General features: G+C 38.2%; 1 protein-coding gene across 1 annotated transcript in view; it reads right to left on the bottom strand.

The window, feature by feature from the left end:
* The window catches only part of MTPN (myotrophin), a 43,920-nt gene that overhangs the window by 11,703 nt on the left and 13,539 nt on the right, over positions 1 to 18,678 (bottom strand). The window contains exons 2-3 of the mRNA XM_030041081.2: positions 6,299 to 6,412; positions 5,022 to 5,105 (exon numbers count right to left, since the gene is read on the bottom strand). Coding sequence (XP_029896941.1) covers positions 5,022 to 5,105; positions 6,299 to 6,412 — 198 coding nt within the window. The remainder of the gene's footprint in view (positions 1 to 5,021; positions 5,106 to 6,298; positions 6,413 to 18,678) is intronic.

The raw sequence follows: 18,678 nt of genomic DNA, 5'->3' as shown, positions 1-18,678 counted from the left end.
TTCTGGATTTTCAGAAAGGAGCTTATTTATATAATTTTATATACCTTCAAGACCCTGAGAGCCACAAGATTTAGATAAAGGGTATGCAAGCCAACACAACTCTCCCAGCCACAGTAATTTTATTCAGAAGCTGACCAAACCTAGCCACAGGTAATGCTTCCATAACAGTGGTGATACTATGACTTGACAAACAATGTACAGTTCTATTCCAGAGACTTGAACACCAGCATGATGGAAAGTTGAATATATTCAAGGAACGGCAGACACTGAAGTTGGCTGAGGAAAGGCCTTTGAGAACAAGCCAGTCAGTCATCTACTACAACAGTGGCATTCTTAAAAATGACTTGAAGATAACCCCTTGGGGTCCCTTCCAGACTTTTTAAAAATTATTTAACCTGCATGTTAGATGTAGTCCAACCTGATTTTTCTACAATTTTCCTCAACATATTCCTACAAATACTGTAGAATAAAGTTCTGCTTCTGAGACAGAGGACTTGTCCAAGGTATCACCCTGCTGTGGTACTGTCAAACCAGACCGGTGCTTCAGGGAGCTCTTGAGAATTTGAAACATCTCTCCCTCCACTGCCTTCACACAAAACTTCACACGTGGGCAGTTCTCAGAGGAATCTTCCTTCCTCAGAAGCTGTGATACCATTTGATTCTGACACATTGCTAACCCCAGTGAAAAAGAACTGGTCAGCTGGTTTGGGCTGTAACAAGAATGGCTGGGAACACTACTTGAAAGTTAGAATTGGCTTTGTACTGCTTCTGAGAGGACATCAAAAGGACAAAGAGCTAGTAGTTTAGGTCTAAGAGCAACATCTTTAGTTTTGTTCTTCCTGTAGTCACTCCAAATATAGTTTAACAGTTAAGTTTTCCATAAGAAAGGAAAATAGTGTCACCTGTGTGTCCAATAAATGCATATAATAGCATGACAGTTCTTGCTTTAATATAAGAAAAATGTGAATGGGTCCATCAGATTTATAATTAATAACTGAGCTTCTGAGGAGAAAAGGAGCATCTTATTGCCAGACCAATGAAAGAGCTATTTTTTAGCTTGTCTTTACAGTGTCCATTCTGAACTCTTCTGCTGAAAAGGGTGATGGGGAACAGAATTAGAACTACTTTAAAGTCATCCTAACACCGTATGCTAACCTTGGAAAATTTCCTCCAACTTACCAGTAAAAGGCCAATGTATATGAAGGACAAATTTTGACACATCACACCCAGTGCCTCAGCCAGATTTCAATGGATTATTAAAAGCTTTGTAGCCCAGATATCATAACTACGTGCCTTAAAAATTCTAAGCCTCAACTCTTTCTCTTTATAACCTTAAATATTCCAGCACATTTCAAATGCAGATCTGTGTAAAGCCATCACAGGCACTGGAGCACATCCAAAGAAGGGCAATGAAGCTGGTGAAGGGTCTAGAGCACAAGTACTATGAGGAGCAGCTGAGGGAACTGCGATTGTTTGGTCTGGAGAAAAGGAGGCTCAGGGGAGACCTTATCACTCTCCATTAACTACCTGAAAGAAGGTTGTAGCAAGGTGGGTGTCAGTCTTTCCCAAGGTAAGAAGTGATAGGACAAGAGGAAAAGGCCTCAAGTTGTGCCAGGGGAGGTTTAGATTAGATATTAAGAAAAATTTCTTCACTGAAAGGGTTGTCAAGCACTGGAACAGGCTGCCTAGGGAAGTGGTTGCGTCACCATCCCCAGAGGTGTTTAAAAGATGTGTAGACGTGGCACTTAGGGAAATGGTTTAGTGGTGGACTTGGCAGTGTTAGGTTTATGGTTGGACTCAATGATCTTAAGGGTCTTTTCCAACCTAAATGATTCTATGATTCTATCAGTTCAGCTGTATATGGGCTGCCAGTGATTCCCAGATAAACCACCAGGCTTCACTATTCCAAAAAGTCATTTCTGTTTTAGACACAGCATCCTCACAGCATTCAAGTTCCATGTGTGATAAGCATTAGCTAAGAACCCTAAAACACTCCTTGCTGAGGAATAAGAGTAACAACTGTGCTTTATCATAGGAAAGCCTTGTTGAAAGTTAGTTGAAATTCCATAAAACAAATTGCTGCTTTTTAAGGGACAACAGTTGGTGGAATGGCTTTAACTATTAGTATCCTCTACAGAGAATTCTATTAGTCATGTGACATGTACATCAAAAACTTTTGTAAAGACTGAACTGATAAGAGCCAGCATAGTTCCCCCAGTACTTTTCAAGTTAAGTTCTTATGAGTGTAAACCATTTCTAATGTGAACTTAGAAGAAGCTTGGCTGTGTTTCACTGTGCAACTGCATGATCACCAATATCAACATCAGAAAGCACAAGTTTGCAGCAGTCCAGGCTACTCCACCTTAAGATCGAGTGGGCACTCTAATCATTCTAGTCAGTTTAAGAGCTTAGAATCTCGATTCAGTGTCTCTACTATTTATATGTATTTATTATCCTCTGAAAGTGAATCATGCCCAAATACTGTTAATGCTTTTACTGCTTTCAGTGGAAGATTGTTTAAAGAATGTTCTGCAGTCACATTACATGAAAGAATAACCACCTTACTTCCACCTGAATGATTCTTCTACAGTAACAGAAAGTTTACAAAAATCCTAGAGGTCACCTTGACTAAGCTAACCTTTTTCATATTTGGTATTTTTATTAAGGTATATTTTTTTGCATTTTATGTCTGATTAATGTCTGAAACATTTGTTTGAATACGCCTCCTCTCAATAGCTCAACAGTCTCACATGGAAGATTTACAAACATCCCCACAATTCATATACTGTAGAAGGCAGTACAGAATGTTAGCTTAAAACAATTCAACTTCCAAATCAACAACTGCATCCAACATAGAATCATTTATATTAAATCTATCCTAACAGGTGAGGAGGAAAAATCTTTTATTCATTACATAATTTTAACTTGATCAAACTGCCAACGTTTTTATATTTCTGGTATGCAAACAGACCAAGGAGATATGCGTCACTGTTCATTGGTTCTCAAAAGTTGTGAAAGTACAAAAAAATTCATTATTTTTGTTTTCCTTTTTCAAAATATGTTAAGGAGGTTATTGACTTCTAGTCCAACAGCTTAAGGGATATTCTATGACAGAGGCCATATATGCAAGAGATCAACTAACAGGGTAAACGAAGGCAGCTGAAAGGAGGTACATGTAAAATAATGAAGCTTCTTAGAAGTAAGTAGAAGTGTAGTATTTACAAAAGCAACAAAGAACAGCTTTGAAGAAAAATCTTAAATATATTGGTCCATCATTTGCATCTGCAGTTCCACTATTTACATACACTAACATCAGACATTCAATATTTGTCCTGCAATTGGAGTAACAATAAAATATACCCCACTCCAAAAGTAACTGGGAAGAACATTAAACAGTCAAAGTTAAACAGTCAGTAATTTTTAGAACTTTCAATAAGGGTTGAACTACCTGATCTCCCAGGTATCTGCTATCAAAGAACATATGAAATCAGACTATGTTACGAACAAGTTGTGACCACAGATGTTCAAACAAGGGTCATAAGATAACTATATTAAGAGAAAGAACAACCTCTTAATATAAGATCTGCCTCAGAGTGAGCTGATGAGCAAAGTTCCAGTTCATAAATATTTCATCAGCTAGCCCATATGAATGGAAGCAAGCAGATGTGGTACAACATTTAGCTCTGCATGAAGAAATCTGAAAATAATACAAGCCTTCCCAAACTATCCAGTTGCAGTAACATTTTTCTAACCTCATCTCCTAGTCCAAGTTCACTTTCCTATAACATTCTGCACATCTTGTAAGATTGCCTCATCTTTATGACTGCTGAACTTAACCAATGCCATTCAAATTGTACCAAGTATAGAGATCAATACATTCTCACAAGCTGTGTGAAAAATAGCTGGTTCAGGAAGGACCTTAATGCCCTTGCTGACAGACATACAATGAATGCACAACCCTTACTAGTTGCCAGACAATTCATGTTTGAACTCAAGTTTTGAGGCATCTTATTTATTATTTGAGCAACTCATTTAGAATGCAAAACACTTCAAAACAGAAATGGAAAGAAATACAACATGGGATAAAGGATACCTTTTTTTGTAAGGTGTATATAATGATCCTAAATGAAGGATCAGTCCTCACAACAAATTTAAGCAAGTTGGATGTACCATTTGAATCCTAAATTAACAGTCACAGCATTTCTTCACAGAAAGGCATAACTAACATTAGATAGGATCAGAGAAGTGAAATTCATGCAGCATTAAGGCAGTTAAGAAGAACTTTATCTCAGAGTGGCATATGAAAACATTACATAGTATGAAATCCTTTGGCCAAATGATTTAAGTGGGTTTATATACTGAAAAGGTACTGTTAACCTCCTCTTTTCAAAGTAAGGAAGGCATAACAAGAAGGAGCACATATGAATGGAGACAAAACATTGCTTGAATTAACTACTGCTTTGTAAAGTGGATCACCTTTGTAATATGAATGAAAGGGAAAACAGAAACAGATTAAGCTTATTCTCCCCAGGACAAAATTTACAAGCTCTACAACAGAGAAAGCTTGTCTTCCTACTTTTACTTGCCCTCAGTCTGCCAACCCAGATGGGTTTTCAGTCATCTGGCAAAAGCAGAGGGAAACCACACCTCTGAGCAACTTCACAGTGGAGATTCCATCACATGAAACACTTAGGCAGCTGCCAAAGCTAAGTCCCACTCCTTCCCATGTGCTGAAGGAATGCTTTTTTTTTTTTTTTTCTTGGCTGATTTGCTGTTAACTGCTCTCTAGCTGGATACTCTCTTACTGGTCACTATTACTCTTGCTACACTGCAGAAGTCCTGAACTTTCTCCTTCAACTATCTTCTCTGTAATCAGAGTACCCTCTCTGGTTTAGGAAAATAAACAGCATTTGTTTGATGTTCTGAACTTATCTCAAGCATCATAATCTTATTGAAAAAAAAAAATATCATAGTGATATACTTTGCTAATGGATAGCTTGTTCTAAACATTTGTCTCTCACCTTTGACAGAAGCAATTTCACACAGGAAACATGGCCCTCATACACTGCTGATAGGAGTGGTGTGATATTATGTTTGTCTGGAGCCTGTAAATTGAGACACAGTTATTTGAAGCACAATTTCACACAACATTAAAAGGTTTCACTTAACATTTTAATTTCGTTTTGTCAACAGTAGAGCGAAGGTAAGGATTTAAGAATATTATCCAGAAATGCATCTCCTCAGAATTTTTTACTCTCCTTTGCAAAAATAAAATTAATTGCTTAAAAAACAACCAAGTAACAGCAAAGTATTTCTCCATAAGACTTCTAGGTATCCCTAAGTTTGCCTGTTTTTTCTGGCCAATGACAGAAATTGCAGGGTTTCAGCTGACAAATTTTGCCCCATTTAAAAACTCTACTCTTAATTCTCGCATTTCTCAGCCAGCCTGACTTAAGAAACCAGTTTTGGCTGAAGCATTGTTTGGGCTGTCTTCTCTCTAAACTATATTCCTGGAAAGAATAAGAAATGGAGCAACTGAAATGTTCTTATTTTTGCCTCCATATTTTCCTCCTCTCTAGATAGGACAGCTCCTGAGGAAGAGACAATCTTTCCAGACAGCAAGGAAAAAATCCAAGCCATTTTGTTAAGGACAAAAACAAAGATGTCTTATACATTAACTTTCAGACAAGTATTCTAAAGCACAGTGTTTGGGGTGTATGGTTAAAGTATTTAGAGGCTTCACTTCATGGAGAACTACACTATTTTGAAGTGCCAACCCAGCCCTGCCAAGTCTTTTCATGACAAAGAGCCATGCATGTCAAGCTACAGCAAAATGACTAAGCTTGTACAAGTAAGAATGTCTCCAAAAAACAGAAGCACACTAATTTAAACAGAGTTGATCCTGGCCTGGCCAAGGATGCATTGCACTGTCTTCTGAAGACCCTTCCAACAAATGTAATATCTATTTCATGCAAACTTTATTTAGATGTGATTACAGGAATTATTTTTCTAATCATGGTCAAATTAAATTTAAACTTCTTATAGCTACAAACAACTTTTCCTAGTGTGTTCAAAAATAATAAAAACATTTAATAAACGCAATTTTAAGCTTCTAACCTCTAAGAGACCGTCTCTCAAATATTTTTAAATGCACAGAATTGTTTAGTTTGATCTAAGTCTTTCAGTAACCATTTAGGCACTTATACCAATCCCTTATGTGTGTGTGTGGGGGGGTGGGGGGGGGTGGGGGGGAGGAGGGGGAAGACCCTGATATCTATTTGTAAATTGATGTACATACATTAATATCAGCTCCTTTCAATAGCAGAAATTCCAGAATCTCAAGCTGTCCACAGTCTGCTGCATAGTGAAGAGGCTTCCTCCCACCTTCAAGTGTCCGGTTGACATCTTCACCCTTCAATGTAAACATAATCTAATAAGCAAAATTTTAGAGCTAACATACCAAGAAGAGCTTGAAAAATATCCAACACCTTCAAATATGCTGAAGAATGTTCCATCCAAATATTTAAGTCATTGCCCAAGAAAAACAAAAATTAAGTTGCTCAATTTTCTTTCCCTCATCTATGCATTTAAGACTGTAAGACAACCTTGGTCCCTCCTTCCACACTGCATCTCAAGTGTAGTGAGTACTCAAGTGCACTTGGTAACTTGTATGATTAAAAAAAAAATTAGAGAGTCATTAGAGCTTGTAAAAAATGCTCACATTGCCTCATTTGGCTTCTCCTTCCCCCCAGCTGAGAACCTAGTTATCTGGCTAAGTTACTTTACCTGCTTCTACACATTTTGAAGTTTTGTACACTGAGAAACCAGATGCATAGAAATAAGTCAGCATCATAACAGCTAGCCAGTGAGTACAGACCATCGATAATTTAAAACCCAATTATGAAACTGTCCATTCTGTTTTATAAATAGCACCTGCCAATCCTACATGACACAAAAAAAGTCTGAAGACAGTCAACCAAATCAGGATACAAGAAGTTGTATTCTAACGTCACTCATACTAGTGGATTGAGACATCTCTTAAGGCGTAAACAAAATTTAATTTAGTGAGTGCCTAATCAGCTTTGTTTCTTCACCTTGGGTTGTGCAACTAAGGATAAACTGATTTGTTGCACTTCAGTAATGACGAGAAGTTACTGGAAATCAAATACTGACATGCTATGTGGTGACTTCTTGGTTGTATGTGCAAGTAGTGTTAGTATTTTAGGGAGTGGCTAAATTTAGCATCATACCTCAAAAGCCCTGCGTCTCCACAGAAAAACAAAAGAATTTCAGCCGCAACACCAATTCGTACTTCTCTACAGAGCCCCTGCAGTTCCTTCACTCCTGCCCCAAATCTCTCGAATGTTCACAGAATAGAGGGCTTGACATATATCTTCCAGACATTACTTCCCTTTTTAGAATGGAAGAGAAGATTGTCAGAAGAAAATCTTATTCTGCCTTTGATGTTCTATATTAATCAGCATTTTAACAAGACCACCTCAGAATTCTCCTCTCCTATCAATAGGACATTCAATTCTCCCCATAATATACCCTGCTGAAAGTCAAAGCAACACAACACTGTTTAACTTCAGGTGTTTAACTAAAACACCATACATTCTGTGGTCTCAGAGGTCAGCACCTGGTTCCCACACTATTGAAGGTTCTGGTTTCAAAGTAGCATGAAGTAGCAGCAAGTAACACAAAGAAAAAAACTGCAACTGATGTTACTGATCCTGAAATAGGGCTATGGCTTCTGAAGCATGCTGGATATCAGGAAAAAGATAGTTTTACTTTTATCTATGATTTTCAGAACAGCAACAAATTGTACTTCTAAGCAAAGTCCACCACAGCTTTAGGTATATGGACTATCAACACTGTACAACAGTTTATAACATAAAATTCCAATGTGACTAACTGAAGGTCTAACTCTGTTTACCAGCAAAGTTGTTGCAGATAGTCTTGTGATGTAACTTCTCTTTTGCTGAATTTCAGTACAAAACATTGGTGGGGATATGTTAACAACTGTGTTCCAATTAAAAAAAAAAATCATCCAGATCACTGTACACTAACAGCACACAAATAGACACATTGGCCTGAAAAGCATACAAGGAAGCAGCATATACTTAGCTTATCTAGAAAGTTAAGATGCACCCATATTCTTATTTGCACCTTTCCACTTGCCATCAATTTTAAAACAGCTGTCATTCAAATAACACATGATGTTTTCAGATACATTAAGGATTGGGATGCATAATTTTAGGAAGACAAACATGTAAAAGCCACACAATCACTACCCCAAAACAGGCTCTAAAAACTCCTGTAACGTCCGATGCATGACATGGTAAGTAAAGGGGTAAGGGAGAAGGACAAGCAAGCTAACTCCTGGGACAGCACACAGTAAAGCTACAAAGTTCACATTCAAAAAGAAATTTAGAATGATCATGTCTTAAGATTAGGACAGAGCAGCAAAGCTCCCCCTTCCTTAAGCTTATAAATATGATTTGGCTCATTGGTTTACACTATAGGATTTTTTTTTTTTTTTTTCTTTTTAAAAAGTGTACCACAGATCCCTCTGTTCTCTCCTAAGCTGGTTGTGGAATAAATTCCTGCTGGACAATGAACTTTTGAAAGGAAAAAAACAACACCCGAACACCGAGTTTTCTAAGTTTCCCTTAAAGATGACGAAAGCTCGTTTATACAGGAATACCTAGAAAAAGCCTGCAAAGATGTCCCAAACACAGATTACATGGATTTGAATACCAGCACTGAGAAAATGTACCAGCAGCAAAGTCAAACATCAGAATGTTTTAGTCTGAATTAACAGAACCAAGATATCCTATAAGTGACAAAAATTTAAAAAAAGCAAGTACTCCTAGATTCTGCAATAAAGCCAAATATCCAGTTGTTTCATGGGTGTGAAAAGCCACTGTAAAGCAGACAACTGAATGTTATAAAACTTCATTTGGCCTTTCCTACTCACAGTCCAAGACATATAGAAGTAGGAAAGGAAGACAAATCAATCTATTTCACATACAGGGATCAAACCCTGGCACAAGCACCTGCTTTAAATGCAGTCTTTAACACATGTACATCAGAAATCTTGCAGGACTCTTCATAGATAATTTCTCCCTGGCCTTTAGATGTCCTATTTATACTGCCTGGGGCACCTACCCATAGGAAGATCAGTGGTCTCCAAAGTGGGGTGCAAAAACCCAGAGAGGTGTGCAAGACAATCCACTGCGGTGTGAGGAGAAATTTTTTTTGTACTGTTAATGAAGTGTAAAAATAGTGTTTACTTCATCTTTATCTCATCTTTAATTTCCATTTTGGGGTATATTTTATAATGTGCATAATACAGTATATAATTTATAAATAAATATACAGATACTGGTGGTGCATGCTCAAATTTATTTTTTTTACTGGTGGGTGCATGATCAAAAAGGTTTGGAGACCACTGGTCTAGAGCTCTATCTGTATCCATGGAAACAATAAATGAAACTCCCTCTGAAAAAGAATACAAGCTGGAAGACTAAACAGTTTCAGTGGAAATTTTATAGGTCAACTAAAAACCCCCTAAACCCCCCCCCCCCCCCCATTATTCAGATTAAAGAGCAGTTGTTATAAAACTCACAAAAATATCCTTATAGTTAGACTTTTGCAACGAGAAAGTGCCTTTAGACATGAAAATATCGACTTTATATCTCTAATTGAAATTCTATTAAAAATTTCAATCTTTATCTACACCAGCTGCCATTTATGAGCTTAAATAAGTCTCCAAGATACAAGTTTCATATAAAATCACCTATAAAATGGGAAGGTCAGAAAACTGCTTGAACCCTCATGATCCAAATTGGTAGTACGCTGGTGCCAAAGACAGTAGTTACCACAGCTGCAACAATAAACCTTTTACTTGGCTAGACAGTGATGTGAAACACATCTAACATCCTAGATAAAGTTGTCAAAGATCATCTAAACAAGCTGCTCTTCTCCTTTAAGCTTAGGATGTCCAGTCTTGTGAGTGTTGATTTTTGTCTTCACTGGATGAGCACTCCAAGTTGGATTCTCTTGCTCTTCCACTTGAAGTATTCTGTTCAGGTAAGCTAGGGAGAGATGTTGATGCATGTCAGCAGTTTTATAGACTGCCCAGCCATGACAGACAAAATTTTGTATAGGAAACACATTTTCTCTATATGGAGACATCTGAAAAGTGATTGACTAAGCACTAGAGAATTCAAGGATTCACATTAGCAAAGAAATTATATATTGTAACTATAGCAACAAGCTCCAAATGCCAATTCACATCTTCATATGATAAAAGAAAATCTAAGCATAAGGTCAAGATTTGAGCCCCCTCTCATAATACAGCAGCTCAGGTGAAGGTGTGGCTAATTATGCCAACAGAATGAGACAAAGTGGTCTCTCAAGGCCTGTAACAGGCTGAGGCAGGAACAGCACAGGAAGTAAAGATTCAAAGAAAGGAGTTCTCTCTATGTAAAGTTTTCTGAAATTACTGTGGTTTTGAATAATATTTGCCAAAGACATCATACTGAATGTTATGAACTTGGGTATCAGCAATGTTATCAGGTGACAATTCTCAGTACTGACCTCTGAGACAGCAAAGTAACCAGGTACTGGTTTTGGTAGGCTGAAACTAAGACTGTACTAAATAGCTGCTAAAGGTTTTCTTTAAAAAAAGACCACACTCTGCACAAGCATATGGTTCAGAACCCACATGAACCGCCAAAGAAGAGCAAGATTTTTTCTTTACACCCGCAGGAATAAAATCTTATGTTTGTTTATTAGACAAAAAGTGACAGAACAATTCTCCCAGGAAGTTTTATGGGACTTTTGCTATCTTCTAGAGTCTAACACAGCAGCAACAAGGTTAAGAGTTATGAGAGTGCTGCGGTGGTGCAGACCCCCTGGTCCACATTGTGATGCCAGGATCAGCCAACATTGTGTTCTTATTTTGGCTACAAGTGTAGCGAGTTGGGACAATCTGGTCCTTTCTTATCCTGGTTATGGTACAGTAAGTTAGGACGATTAGGCACTCCCCAACCATACCTGAAATTCCTGCTGTCTGGATCATGGCCTGCCCTGGAAGGTGCCAGAATTACCTGAAAAGAATTGTGGCCAGAATGGAAATATACTGACCAAAGTCTATCATCTTAGGATCGCTATTTATAGGATCGCAAGTGAGACCCTTTGAGCTCTCCAGGATCACAGCAGGCTGTGACCCAGTATCTGGGATGCGTCTCAGGGTAGAGTTCACGAGGATTTCCAAGACTGTCTGCTGATAGATGCCTATGAAGAAGAAGGGGTCAAAGATCATCTGCTGACAAATGCTGACAAAGGACAGTAGTGAGTGATTCATTACAATTAGATTTCATGAAGTTTCAAATATCTTTTGGTACCAATAATTTACTACAATTGGCAGACAGAAATCTTGATGATGGGTTAATCTCAATATCTGTGTGTGTGTGTGTGTGTGTGTGTGAGAGATTCGATTTAGGAAGCTTTGCAGTATTGATTATAGCAAGTTTTATTAAATTACTTTGATAATTGGTTGATGATAAAGTATTGTCAAAAATCATATGACCTAATCTTGTGATTTACTGTAATAGTGCTAATAAATCTTAAATGGCTACTACCTCAAAGTTGTGTAGGATCCATAATCACTCATTCCCTGACAAATTGGCATAGTAACTCAACAGGAGGTTTTCCTTACCCTTTATATTAATTCCATCAGACATAAACCATCGACCAAGTCTGGGACTAAGTCTGGATCCGGCTGCACGTAGACTCCTTCCTGAGAAGGAGTTCAGAAAGCAAGGAGGTCCACTCTGAATCTCGTAACTCAACAGGAGGGTTTCCGTTGCCTTTTTGTCTCTGGTCTCTGTGTAAGTAATTCTAAATCAATTCTAACTCCATTTTCCTTTGTACGTTTCTTCCATGCAGTGATTAATAGAGTGAACCTTGCCATCGAACTTTGTTAAGTCACACTTTTACAACATCATATTAAAATCACTTTTGCTAATACCTTTGACAGTGATTAAGTGATCTAAATCATTCACTCATGACAGGTACTTTGAAGCAGACATAATCAAGCCAGAATCAAAGAATCATACCAACTTCAAAATAAAATACACCTTCAAAGGCCACACCTATCTTGTAAGAAGATTATTTATTATCACTTTCTAGACTAGACCTACAGATTCACTACCAATTGTACAAATGTTTATGCAAAGCCTCAGAAGAGAATTTGCCCTTGCAAAAGGAAAGACATGATCACCTCTTTAATGACCTTCCAGGACATACTGAGTTTACTAAGTTAGACATTTACAGCTAAGTCTGGCACAAGCTGTATCAGTAATATTTTTTGTTGCAGATCAAAGACCTAGGGCGCCAGCTATGCAATAACATTAAAAACCAGTACAACACATGAAACATCAGAACCAGCAGTTAGCAGGTGTCTGCTTTAATTCCCTCTATTAAAATCTGATTACAGGTAAAGAAAAGCCTCTCTATGAATCTCCAATTACTAGGCAGCATGAAAGAAGATTTTTATAACACACTGATCTTATGTCCTACTTAGAAAAGTCACATACATGGATAACAGCAGAATATTCAATTAGAAGGACTAAGTTCAGCTTCAGTTGAAAGCTGGCTATCAACTTTTCACTGAAGGACAGGAAAATAAGAACTTCAAGCTCAGTTCTAAATACTTTCAAAACTCTGCATTTTAAAGAACTAATAGTAGGGTTCATTATAGTGTCCTCTGAATGCAACTATCACTCACTTTCCATAACAGAGTAATTCAATCCATAAAAAAGATCTGTTCTAACTAATTTCTTAAGTGAGTACTGTCAAAATTAGTTACTCTTGAACTTAATTCTTCCACCACCCTCTATCTCATACATTTTCCTTGCTCTACATTTTCTTGCCAATATACCTACACAAAAACCTAGGTTGTATCTCATGTCCTTTTCTAGTTTAACTCCAGTCAAGCTTTGGTTTTTTTAGTTACATCCCTGCACATCCTGGGAAAGCGCCTACATTCTTCTTGGGTACCCACCCCAAATTGCACTTTTCATGGTTGCCCTCTTCGTACCTGAGCTCAGAGAGGAATATCCTGACAGCCAAGCTGCCCTCCTGTCACACCTGCTGGATATCCCAGAGTAATCTGGAAGGATCTGCACCTTAACAGCTGCCTTGAATAAGTTCTGCCAAATTTAATTCCTTATTCTTTTGCAGCCCTAATTAAGAGAATGAATCAGATTTCACCGACTTTTGTCCCTAGTGCACATTATGACATCAGCTCATTGAAAATGTTGAATGAACAAGTTTAGTCATAAACTACAAGCTCTAAAGCTCACTATTTTCCAGGCAGATTATTCAACCACACCAAACTGACACTGTCCTTCAACAGCCCTCGCCTTTTCTGTGGGCTCTATTACACAGATTGTATTCCCTTGGTCTAACTTTACCTGCTAACTTCCTCCTTTCCCAGTTCCTGCCAGTTTCAAAGGCATCAACACTTAAAGCCAAATGAGCTAAACTAAACTCATTTTGTGCCACTCTAGCATCCCTACAGCATATTCCATGTGCTTCAATCACAGGCTTACTTTGCAGTGGCACACCAACCGAAACAGAATCTGAGCCAGCTATTCACTTGGGCACTATAGTTTGCCAGCAGTGTTGCTCTAGAACATTACTGCCACGCTACTAATGTCACAGCTCACCCATTGGTTTAGCACCAATTTTCTCCTGTGCAGCAGTTACAGTATCACTACTGCTAGCCACAGTTTGATCCTTCCCACCCCTGCATCAGAATTAGTGGCTGAATGATGAATCCAATAAGGGAACTAGTCAGTCTGAGAATTAAGTTGATCATTTTGTTCTTTCCAGCTGAATCTGTTCCTTCATCTGATTCACCACTTGGCACCTGAACACACCAGAAATAAGTAGCTGGGACTTACATTGTGACCTCATTAAATCCTATTGCATAGGTTAACTGTATTAGTAGAGCAGTAACTGTAATACTGGTGGCATTAAAATGCTCTTTCGGATTTAGAAACAACTCCATATCCCCATCTGTACTGATCCTGCCATGCAGAAATAACTTCATCTCCCCATTTCATGCACTCCCTTCATTCTGGTTTTAATGAAGGAAAGCAGATTCCATGCAGTCAGATATCCTTAGAGCACAGGGAAGCATCCTACAGGAGCTATACTACTGGGTAATTCCTGTCTCCACTATTGTGAAAAAAGATGAACTCACTGTACAGTCTGTTGCATTACTTCCATCTCTTCGCATACAAGGGATGGCCATTCTTATAGAGTATTAGATAACTGACATTTTAAATATAGCAATAACTTTATTGTTGTTGTCTGAGTGGGAAAGAGGAAGAGTGAAAAATCCTCTTTCTATGAAGAAAAGTTTAAGTCCTGTGGATGAGATATTTGGAATATCTTACTGCATATTGAGAATACTACTTCTGAACATTTTATATTTTACTATCTTTCCCTCAGGCCTTTGTTCACACTGGTTGTATTTGTTTTTAAAAATTCAAGAAAGAGATTAAGTGAGATAACTCATCAGACACATTTTCCAACCAATCTTATTGTACAGGTCTATAGCAAAAGATGTTAAGGATTCAGCTCATGGAACGCAGAAATGTCTCGGGTTTTGAGCATTTATATTCCTCAGGCATAGGAACAATAGGCAAATACGTGCAGATGAAAGAGGAAAGTAAAATTCAGGTATTGTACGTTTTTGTTTCTTTGTCACATCACAGTGCATGGCTTCATATCAGAAGGGTCACATGCGTAACATTCCTTTATGCAACGTTAGCAACATTCTTCACTTTAAAGTGCATAGTATAACAACAAAAATCATCCTCCTAGGATTTTATGCCAAAAGAAACATTTGAAAACAACAGATGAAATTCAGTGCAGCATCTGCTTTCTATGTTCGTCTTCATGACAACTCTTTTAAAAAAAAGAAATTCCTAGTAGATAGCTAGGTAAGCTTTGAAACACCCAATAGCAATGAGAGAGGCATAACTGAAATGTAAAGATCTTTCTTACATTGTGATGAGATTCCCGCTCTGATTGAAAATACCAGTCAGGTGTCCCGATTTAATTTTAACTTTGTAAAATGAAACTGGCAGAAGTAAACCGTAATATATGCTGTTGGACACAATCTGAAGACTTATTTTGCCATAACAAAAACTATATCGGTATCCACTGAAATCTTTCCTTTCCTTCCAATCTAACCTTTTTTTTTTTTTTTTTTTTTTTTTACACCTAACTAATGGCCTGAAAGAGTAACTTTTAAGGGTTTAAGTGGAACATAGATAACTTCAGCTTTGAAATCACTTAAGAGCAACATATTCCTTCTCCATTCTGAAGGGAGAGCAAGGTTGGACAAACCACAGCTTGAGAAAAATTATTAGCTATATACTAAAACTGGGTTTAGCAGACAACCTTGTACTTCCACAATGGGGATGTGGGAGGTATGGAGGAACTAATGTGTATTATTAATCCCCTAATACTCTCCTCCCTTTTCTCAAAGTTTGAGTCAGCTCACACCCCTGCAATCATTCTCCAGTATTAACTTTTTCCAGATTCATTCATCTCTGGAAAGACTTCTTTTAAAATACAAAACAAAACCAAACATAAGTACTCTGAAGATAAAAATACATGCAGCTATCTTTGTCTTTCTACTTATATTCTCAAAATGGTTGTATTTTCAGCATCTAAGCCAAAGTTCACTGCTTAACCTGTGTTTCAGTTGTATGTTCATATACTTTTCAACTGTTTACTGCTGTCTCACATCAGCTCTGGGGCTCATCTAGTCTAAATGTTACCTCTCTAGCACTGCAGATCTAAACACCTTGATTGAGAATCCTTAAAAACAATACAGCAGAAACTGAAAAAAGCCCCTATTTTCTACATACTTTGTTCTTCAAGGTCAATCATTCTATGATTTCTAAAATAATTGTGAGCTTAAGAATACTGTAAGTCAAAAACTTCTGCCCTTATTCTACTTGCTGTAACAGTAAAAACATAAGTTGTTGTTTTTACGTAACTAATCCATGGGTCATAAACACTGGCAGTAATGAGGGAAAACTCAAATACCATGCTTCCTGAGACCTGACTAAATCTAAAAATACAAGGGCAGTTTAATTCTACAAGCTTCTAAGTCTACTGACTCATGGAATCACAGACTATTTAAGACTGAAAGGGAACCCTGAAGGTTATCTAGTCCAACATCTGCTCAAAGTAGGTCTAATCAGATCAGGCTGCTCTGGACATTGCCCAACTCAGTTCCATACACCTCCGAGGACAGAGGATTCCATAAGCTCTCTAGGGAAAAGCCCTTCCCAGGGCTTGACCATCCTCACAGTGAAATATTTTGCTCTTATACCTAACTGGAATTTCTCACATTCCAACTGGAACTGTTGCCTCTTACACTTTCACTGTGCACCTCTAAGCAACCTTCTCTATATCCTGCCCTTGGTACAGAAAGACAACAATAAAATCTTCCTTTTATCTTTTCTTCTACAGGAAAAAAAACCAAACCAAAACAAACAAAAACCCCCAAATCACCACAATTCTAACAGCGTCTCCTTGTGTGTCCTCAGCAATTCTGATGGTCCCCAAGCTCGACTCTGAACATATTCCAATATGTCAACGCCTTTCTTGTACTAGGAAGCTCAGAACTGGACACAGTACTCCCATGCTGCCTCAGAATTGGTAAGAAAGGAACAATTTTTTTCAGCTCACTGGCTGTTTTCTTGCTAGTATAGCCAAGTATGCTGCTGGCCTTCAATAATGCAAGGGCACACTGCAGACTCATCTGCAGCTTGATGGCCACCAGGACACTTAAGTCCTTTTCTAAAAAGCTCCTACCCAGCCAATTAGTCCTCAGCTTGTACAGGTGCATGGGTTTACTTCTTTCTATTGTCCTGACTGGTAAAGACAACCCATTGTCTAGGTCACCAATAAAAATATTAAGCAATACTACCAATACCAACCCCTGATAGATGCCACTGGTAACCAGGTACCACGTAGAAGTGATGTTGCTGATAGCAACCCTTTCAGTCTAACAGCCTAGCCTATTTTCCATCAACCTTACCATCCACTTACCCAGTCCACGTACCACAAACTTCAACTTGGTCCCTCACTGCAGCCTTACAGTGTCAAATGTGTTCTAAGAGGAGGAGAAGGATTTGCTCCACAGCCTTCCAAGAGACTGAGGCTAAGCCGACCTACCTAAAGGTCCCCAGATCTTCCTTCTCACCATTCTTGAACACGAGCGTGACATTTGCCTTCTCAGATTCATCAGGTACATTCCTCTTTCTTCCTCTGCCCTCCTTTCATTATCAGTGCACTAGCCCCTTCTACTGCCCTTGAGATTCCTTGCTAGTTTCAACTTCAGCTAAACTTTGGATGTCATACCTCCACCCCTCCACATTTGTGCAATGTTTCTACATTCCTTCCAGTGGACCATTTTGCTTTCACCTTCTGTGTAACTCTGTGTACTGGTTACAGATTCCTCAAAACATGTGACCAGGGACATAAGTTGTATGTCCAAGTAATAGCCTTGAAAAGCACTCTCTCAACTCAACATTTCTCATGCTGTCATTATCGAGTTCCAGAATGCAAAGAAAGGCCCCTGAAGTACCTTAACCTTCTTTACTTTAGACAGGCTGCACTATCATCTCATCTATATTCAAACAACACCAAAAAAAGGCAATCTGATCTTCCATCATAGAAACAGGATTTTATAGCTTGCCTCCCCTGACTTCTTCCACCAATCAGTTGCTTAAGCACAGAATCAGAGCCTCAAATACCCTGGTTTTCAATTAACTTTCTTTAAAGACTTGAGAAGAACTAAAACTGAACACTATGAGTTCAAACACAAAAACGCTCTCATTTTTTACTTTTGCCAGCACAGAATCTAAGCTGAGGTTTACCACTGAAAAGCCAAGTGCTACTGCATCAGTTTTCTTACTATTGAAATTTTCTCACCATTGAAACATTCCTTGGGCTTATGTGCAGAGAGCCCAGATTCCTCATACGACCTGATGGAGAGTGCTTTCATCCTCCTCAGTCTGCCTCTGGAGCGGTTCCATATTTATTCTGTTCTGTAACCCTAGTTCTCAACTTATGACTGCCAAAGAGCTGATTCACATACTACTAACCTTAACTCAAAGTTGGATTTGTAGGTGTCTTTTGTTCCAATATATGTATTTCTGTAAAATACATTGAAGAAATCTGACAGCATTATAGAACACCAGTTCTTAACAACAGAGCTCACTATATAAAAGTGTTCGCCTGGTCTGCACTTCAGGTCTTCAGTTCAATGATCCCACAACATTTCAGTTTTTTGAAGTTGTGTTGTAGTCCAGCTGAGTTTCCCCCCCCCCCTATAGAATAGTCTCAGGGTCTAAAAAGCAGCATTGACTTTGAAAAAGTAGTTTTCATTCCTGTCAAGATATAAACTGATTTAGCCAACCAAAATCCACACTAGCACTTTCACAGGTCCTTGGAGATTACTGACAGAAACACCCTTAAAATGAATTCAGGCCTAATGGCTTTTCCTAAAAAATTTATTTCTAGTTTTCAAGTGTTAAACACCTTCGAGTGGTGGGGACAATAAATTAATCT

Source organism: Aquila chrysaetos, chromosome 17 (assembly GCF_900496995.4).
Source record: "Aquila chrysaetos chrysaetos chromosome 17, bAquChr1.4, whole genome shotgun sequence".
In the NCBI taxonomy this organism is placed as follows: Eukaryota; Metazoa; Chordata; class Aves; order Accipitriformes; family Accipitridae; genus Aquila; species Aquila chrysaetos.
Note: the sequence above shows the minus strand (reverse complement) of the source record. Positions and strands in the feature narration are given on the sequence as shown.